This window comes from Elephas maximus, chromosome 6 (genome assembly GCF_024166365.1).
Source record: "Elephas maximus indicus isolate mEleMax1 chromosome 6, mEleMax1 primary haplotype, whole genome shotgun sequence".
NCBI lineage: Eukaryota > Metazoa > Chordata > Mammalia > Proboscidea > Elephantidae > Elephas > Elephas maximus.
The window spans coordinates 104,632,011-104,639,782 of record NC_064824.1 but is presented as its reverse complement, the minus strand read 5'-3'; the positions used below and the strand labels follow the sequence as shown (position 1 = coordinate 104,639,782).

General features: G+C 45.2%; 1 protein-coding gene across 2 annotated transcripts in view; it reads right to left on the bottom strand.

The window, feature by feature from the left end:
- Nucleotides 1–1,682: 1,682 nt before the first annotated feature.
- Nucleotides 1,683–7,772, bottom strand: part of NRP2 (neuropilin 2) — a 129,993-nt gene continuing 123,903 nt past the window's right edge. For both annotated transcript variants that reach the window (XM_049888925.1, XM_049888926.1), the window contains exon 17: nt 1,683–5,136. In XM_049888925.1, the coding sequence (XP_049744882.1) occupies nt 4,832–5,136 (305 nt within the window). In that variant the 3' untranslated portion in view covers nt 1,683–4,831. The remainder of the gene's footprint in view (nt 5,137–7,772) is intronic.

Sequence of the window (7,772 nt, the reverse complement as noted above, 5' to 3'; positions counted from 1 at the left end):
CATAGTGACCCTACAGGACAGATTAGAACTGCCCGATAGAGTTTCTAAGGAGCGCCAGGCAGATTTGAACTGCTGTCCCTTTGGTTAACAGCCGTAGCACTTAACCACTACACCACCAGGGTCTCCGTGAGAACCACTAGCAGAGCCAAAACCAAAACCAAACCCATTTTGTAGAACTGCCCCACAGGGTTTCCAAGGAGTACCTGGTAGATTTGAACTGCTGACCTTTTGGTTAGCAGCTGAACTTTTAACCACTACACCACCAGGGTTTCTGCTGGTAGAGCAGTGGTTCTCAAAATTTATTATACGTAAGAGTCACCTGGGGATCTTGTTCTAATGTAGATTCTGATTCAGTATATTTGGGGTGAAAATGCAAATTCTCAGTGGGATTTGAACTGGAATGAACTGATTGGAAACTCTGCTTCCTTGAACACTTATTTAGAGGGAGGGACCTGGTAATTCTGCACTACAGCCGTCTGTTTATTACCTTCACAGCACTTACTATAACAAGTCCTTATTTTATATATGTTTGTCTGTTTTTTTGTCCCCTCCCCCCACCAAAAAACCAAAACAAAACAGGAAGCACTCAAACATATCTCTTGAATAAATGATTGAACCAAATTTCCTCTCATGGGTGAACAGAACCTCAGGATTGGGGAGAGTTGGCCCAGATTCACAGCTTCGAGTCTCCCATGGAAACTCATGATAGAGCTTCTCCCTGCTCCTTGGCTGGGAATTTATTTTGCTAACTAAGAGTGTAGTTTGCTTCCTTTAGCGTCCGCTGACCAAACCTGGTTTGATCTGGATCCAATAACCAACACATGAAAAGAATCCTAACCACTTTGTGAGACCTAACTACTTTGTGAGGCCAAGCTCCTTTTCATTTCTCCTAGACCAATGGTCCCTTAACCTTGAAAGTGCAACGGAATCTCCTGGGAGGGCTTGCTAAAATGCAGATCACTGGGCTCCACCCCCAGGGTTTCTGATTCAGAAGATCTGGGTGGAGCCCAAGAATTCACATTTCTGACAAGTTCCCAGGTAATGTGAATGCTGCTGGTTCAGGGACCACACTCTGAGAACCCATTGCTGTCAAGTAGATTCCAACTCACAGTGACCCTGTAAGACAGAGTAGAACTGCCCCGTAGGGTTTCCACGGAGTGGCTGGTGAATGTGAACTGCCAACCTTTTTGGTTAGCAGCCCAACTCTTAACCACTGCGCCACCAGGGCTCCTACACTGAGAAGCAGCATCAAAAACATTGAAATCACTAGAGCTATTGACTATTAAGACTTTGAGCAGGAAAGAATATAAAAAAGCAGGGGATTGGCCATGTCTAGAGACAAGGAGTGTTTGTAGGGATCAGTCTTAGGAATCCACCAGTTAAAATTTTGAGTTAAAGTAGTCCACCCGAACAGGTAGCTGCCCACCACCTCCTCCCATAACATTTTCATTTTGTAAAAAAAACCAACCAGCCAATCAACCTACTAACTCCACATGAATATGCTGAGGAACATTGACCCAAGAGACTGATCAGTCACCCTAGTTTGCCTGGGACTCAGGGGTTTCCCGGGATATGGGACTTTCAGTGCTAAAACCCGGAAAGTCTTGGGAAAACTCGAATGGTTTTGTCACCCTACTGTCAAATCTTTGTCTTTAATAAAGAAAATGCAGAAAAATATCTCTGGTATAATGTTTATTTAAATAGTAATCTTAAAAAGGCTTTATACAAATCATATAAACACAGTTTGACGTTGTTGTTTATTTTTTACATTGACGCATCACAGTAAAAGCTCTCGAGTTCCCGTGATCTGGCTCAGCCAGCGAATGGTCAAATACCTTTAACTGCAAACCCTGGAAAAGTTAACTTTTTGTGTAACAGTTTAACTTTTTCCCTTGTTTTTTTTTTTAATCATTCATGCTCATCCCTTGGCCTCTGGTCTCTGTCAACTTTTCATTCCCACCAAAGAGAGAAAGCAACCCTATGGCCCTGTTGACTGCCTAGTAAGGGAGAGCGTGGAGGTAATGTGTCATTCAGTACAAGGCAAAAAGGAGATCAATACTGTGAGTTGGGTTTCCCAAAGGGGACTACTCGAGAAGCCCCGTCAGCTAGCCTACTTGCAGATAAAGGTAACAAATGCACCAAGGTGTTCCCTGGCCAAGTTATGATTGGCACAGCTGTCTTTCTTTCTGCCTGACAACATGCCGGCCTCTAGCCTTGGTGAGGTATCTACACGTAGCCCTGTGTAGCCTGGTTCTGTTCAGGGTCTCCGAATATGGATATAGGGCATTTAGGGGATTGGAGGCTGAGTTGTCCGTAACTCAGAGGTGAACTGCAGGCCTGAAACAGGACTGGTCTTTGGGGAATTGTGAAATGGCCCACTGGGCATAAGAGGGGCAAGACCCCAAGAGTAGGCTTTCAAACTTCTTCTGCAGGAGATTTCTGGAAATCCCTAGACTTGCCAGCTTCCTGAACACTGAACTGCTTGGGAAAGTGAGCTAATTAAAAACTTACTTCTGCATGCTCAGCTCAGGGGAGGCCTACAGCTAAGCCCTTGGACTTGACAACCTTACTTCTCACCTCTAACTACCATTGTGCCAACGAGTGCCAAAATCTGCAGTACACTCGGGCCCTAGGTCAAAGTCACAATAACATCACTGAGTCCCACATGACCATTCACATACACAGTAGATACAGAGAACTCAAAGGCCGCAAAGACACACACACATATGAATAAATAGCTGTCGATATGAACTCTCCCTCTCTGCATACAAAACACTGTGACATTACCATTGGAACTATCATTTCCATAAGTTAACATTTAAAGGAATCAGCCAGCCCCATTCACCCTTTCCCTTTCGCTGGGCATGAGACAAATGAAATTGTGTGTGACCATAGCAGCAAAAATGGTCTGACAGTTTACCGCTGATCCGCGGTAGGCTGGGCATAGTGATTGGGTTTCAAACGTAATTCCAGCACACAGGCAATCCTTACACATTAATATGAAATCAAGATTCAGATCTTGATGTGGACAATCTTCTCCTTCACAGTTTCCTTCTATTCCTGATGCCTCCCTTTTTGGAGTAGTTGAGAGTCATCTAGGGCTATGACTACCACTTAGGTAGCAGGGCTTGTTCCATTAGTAGGATCACCGGAGAGTTAGGGGGACTGGGAGTGGAGCCATTGGGGGTAGGGAAGGAGGAATGCCTTAACTTGTATGATATTCGCTGATTTCTACATACAGGGGAAAATACATTTTTCTTCGTTTTTCAAGGCACTTAATAAAAAACACATAAATTGGTATGCGCATGTGTGTGTGCACATGTGTTATGTGTGTGTGTATAAGAACCTAAGTCTCTCTGGGGTTGAAGTAGTGTTGTTAGCATTTTGGTCCAAAGTGCTTGCAGACTTATGGTTGGAACCAGCTCGCATACATCTTAGCTGCGACTCATGAAAAGCTGAGGTGGTGGCTGTAGCCCAAAGGAGAAATCAGTGTTTACTAGCCTATTGGAGAGACTAGTTCATCAAAATGTCTGCCTGCACAAGCTGCCCAGCCTTTGCCATCACATGGTCACAGAGGCTGGGCTTCTCTTTCCCTCTCCACTGCTCTCCTTTCCACCCCAGGTCACCAGATACAACACTGATAGCCTGCATTTTCCCTGCCTGACCTCTGAGAATATCAACCATGCTATTTCCTAGGGCTTAGAGCCCTGACAGGAGTCCCTGGGTGGTGCAAATGGCTAAGTGCTGGACTACTAGCCAAAAGGCTGGCAGTTTGAAACCACCCAGAGGCCCTCAAAAGGCCCTTCTGAAAGGTTACAGCCTTGAAAACCCTATGGAGCAGTCCTACTCTGCACACATGGGGTTGCCATGAGTCAGAATTAATTCGACAGCAACTAACAACAACAACAGAGATCTGACAAATGTCTAGTGTGTTGTGTGTGGATGTGTGTTTTAGAACAAGGGGAAGGGAAAAGAAAAGGCAAAACCACCACCAGAGCCCCCACAAGGAAAGCCTCCCCACGGTCACAAACTCTGGGTCTAGATTTAATGAATGGCTCCTATTCACAAAGCACTTTAAGGCTTGTCCGCTTCTAACATGGAGGCATGTCTATGGGTTGTGACGTGTGAAGTTTCCTTTCTGGTTTGTTCTGAGTCGTATATAAGAAAGAGTTGTTTATGCTGACCCTAAAGTGGCAATTTTCCCCTGGATAAAAAAATTTAAAGGCAACAACATCCTACTTAAATGCTAGGACTGGCAACGGCAGCTTATAGGGGTGGCTGGCACAACCTCCACTAAGCAAATCCCCAAAGGTCTGAGATGACCAGAGCCTGGGATAAGCCGGACGGCTTTTTTTGCCTTTTATTTCTAAAGATGGAAAGGCTGAAAAGACCCTTTGTTTACAAGTATTGATTAGAAAGAGAAAGTGAAGAACATTATCAACACTCAGCTCCCACCATTGGAAAAGTTGTTATCCTTTTCTGCCTCTTTGAGTTGCTCACAGACCAAAGAAAATATAATAATAATAACAAACGCACAAACAAAATAGAACTGTGACCCCAAAGAGATGAGCTCCTGTCTTTGTCCCAGCAGACAGCACGGCCCTGTCCCTGCGATGACTCAGTCACCACAGTGTTGGTGAGCAGTCATCCCCTGCTGAGGCTGTGTCTCCCCTCCTCCTTTGACTCGCCTGCCTGTCTTGTCCACACCTTCGGTATTCTGGATCAGTTTGACCGAGATTATGGCATTCAGTTTCCAAAGGAAAAAAAAATCTAATCTTCACCAGCCCATCTTGCTGGAATGAAACATCAGATGTGATTCGGGTGCAATCCGTCATGCCTCGGAGCAGCACTTCTGGTGGTTCATCTTGACCTTGTGCTTGAGGCCGTCGTAGAGCTCGAAGTTGTAGTTCTCTAGCGTAGTGCAGCTGCGGGAGCTCAGGCCCGAGTAGGAGCACGTGCAGTAGAGCAGGAGCCCGGCACAGGTGGCCCCCAGAAGCACGCCCAGGGAGCTCATCGCGATGATGGTGATGAGGATGGGGTCCAGGGTGTACAGCCAGCTCTTTTCTTTGTTGGCTGAGGAGACACCAGACCCTGAGGTTGGGGAAGAAGAGTTGCTCCAGTCCATGTCATACTCATCTATGATACAAAAACACACATAAACTTGTAGGTGCTGACTATTTTAAGGTGAAGCTATTGCCTAAGCCCTTCCCAGCCCACTTCAGAAGCTCCTCGAAGCATAAGAACTCAATAACTAGATTGCTTGGGTTCAAATCCCAGTCCTACCATGTTCAGCCTTGGGCAAGTTATTTCGCTTTTCTTTGCCTCAGTTCTCTCTTTGATAAAGTGAAGATACTAATAATACCCACCTCTTCCTTTCTTTGGGTAGTAAGGAGGATTAAATGAATTGATATTTGTAAAGTGCTTGGAATGGTATCTGGCACATAATAAGTACCATACAAGTATTTGATCTACCACAGCCTGTGAATTTGTCTGCACTGAGGTGGCTTGCGTGTTGCTGTGATGCTGGCAGCTATCTCACTGGTATTTCAAAGACCAGCAGGGTCACTTATGGTGGACAGGTTTCAGCAGAGCTTTCAGAGTAAGATAGACTAGGAGAAAGGCCTTGTGATCTACTTCTAAAAATAAACCAATCAAAGTCGTATGGCTCTGTCATGGACTGAATTATGTCCCCCACCCAAAATGTGTGTATCAATTTGACTGAGCCATGATTCCCAGTATTGTGTGATTTTCCTTTGTGTTGTAAATCCTGCCTTCACGATGTTAATGAGGGAGAGGATGGGGAGCAGTTGTGTTAGTGAGGCAGGACTCAATCTACAAGATTGGATTGTGTCCTGAGGCAATCTGTTGAGATATAAAGGAGAGAAGCCAGCAGAGAGACAGGGGACCTCACACCACCAAGAAAGCAGCGCCAGGAGCAGAGCATGTCCTTTGGACTTGGGGTGCCTGCGCAGAGAAGCTCCTAGTCTGAGGGAAGATTGATGAGAAGGCCAGCAGATAGAGAAAGCCTTCCCCTGGAGCTGACACCCTGAATTTGGACTTTTAGCCTCCTTTACTGTGCGAAAGTAAACTTCTCTCTGTTAAAGCCGTCCCCTGTGGTATTTCTGTTACAGCAGCAGTAGATGACTAAGACAGGATCACAACAGAACACCATCCAACTCGCTTGCTTAGATATGACATCAGGAGGGATCTACTGCCAGATCAAATGCCAGAGGAGGATACCACGTTTGCTGAAAGAGAGGGCCAACAAGGGTGTGAAAGACCCTTGGTGAAATGGATTGGCACAACAGCCACAAAGACGGACTCTAGCATGCTGGCAGTTTTGAGGATGACCCAGGACCGGGCAACATTTCGTTATGTTGTACATAAGGTTATCATGAGTTGAAGTTGGTTCAACAGCATCTATCCTATCTATCTTTCTATCTAATATTTAAATAATTTGACTGATATTAGGTAAGCTTAAATTTTAACAGAACTTTCCCAGTGCCTTTGAGCACCTGGATGACCCTGTGTTCTAGGTACCCTTCTTTATTTGCTTCCTCATCCCTCACTTCCAACAAAGGACAGGGTGACTATTGTCTCATGATGGGTTCCCCAATTTAGTATTCCTGGACATGCAAGCAGCTGGTGTTTTCTGGCCACCAGGACTCATTTGACATACACTTTCCCTTACATTTCGATAGTGTGGCCAGGGCATGGCCAACACGCCCACAGCTCATTTATTGGGATCTCCAATCGTCCTATGAAGAAGGCAGACTGATGGTGTTATTTTTTTAATAGAGGAGGAAACAGGGTTGAAAGAAAATGGGTGAGTAGATGGTTGACTCAAGATCACAGAGTTAGCAAGCTGGGAAGTAGGTCAGGACTCAGGCTTTCTGCATCCTCCTCATTCCTTGCTCTTTCTGTCACATTGCAGCATTTCTGCTGCTTGATCTACTGCAGCCTCTCCGTGTAGGTCAGTCATGCAGTTCTGCCCATAAAAGGAGTGTTGGACCAGGTTTTGCAGGGAGAGTCTGTGTTCAGCTAGCAAGGTGCTGTTTGGGTTAGTCATTCGAGTTTCTATAGCTACACTTTTGATTAAGGTCAGGTTAAAAGCAGCTGCTCTATAAACTGTTCTTTTAAACGCATCAATCTTGTGCAAAAGCCGTTCTTTGCATGGAATCTTGCTGTTGAGTCTCTTGGAGATCAGCTCTGGCACTCAGAGACCTATGCTGCTCTGAGCCGACAGGGGAAATTATATCTACGTGTTTTCTCAGTGGCCCTCCAGTCAAGACTCTTGCTCCAGCCTCTTGAAGTATGTGTATTTGAAGTGGAAAAATGTAGTTTAGAATAAATATAAAAATATGAGATGGGCAGTGTGGGAAAGAAACCTAAATCTTGCAATGAGCCCCAACTTGGGGGGTTGGATAGTGTGAGAAAGGTTCCTTAAAGCCAGGGACCCGGAAACCACAGCAGGCCTGGAAGAATATTCTCGTTACACTCATTTACTCAGGCCCTTTTGGGGAGGAGGTCAAAGGGTTCAAGCAGCAACACCGATGGAGGAGCTCGCCTTCTACTTCTAAAGGGTTTATATAAATTTGACCATCAATGTAGAAGGTTGCCAAATGGGGGACCTGTTTCAGATTAGGCAGAGCTAAGTCAATAAACTTCCTAAATCTTTAAATTTGACCTTACAGAATAACTCATGGTTTCTTCATTTTTCTGTAGACTCTTTTCACTCATGTTTCTGACTGCTAGCTCTAAATTCTGGCCCT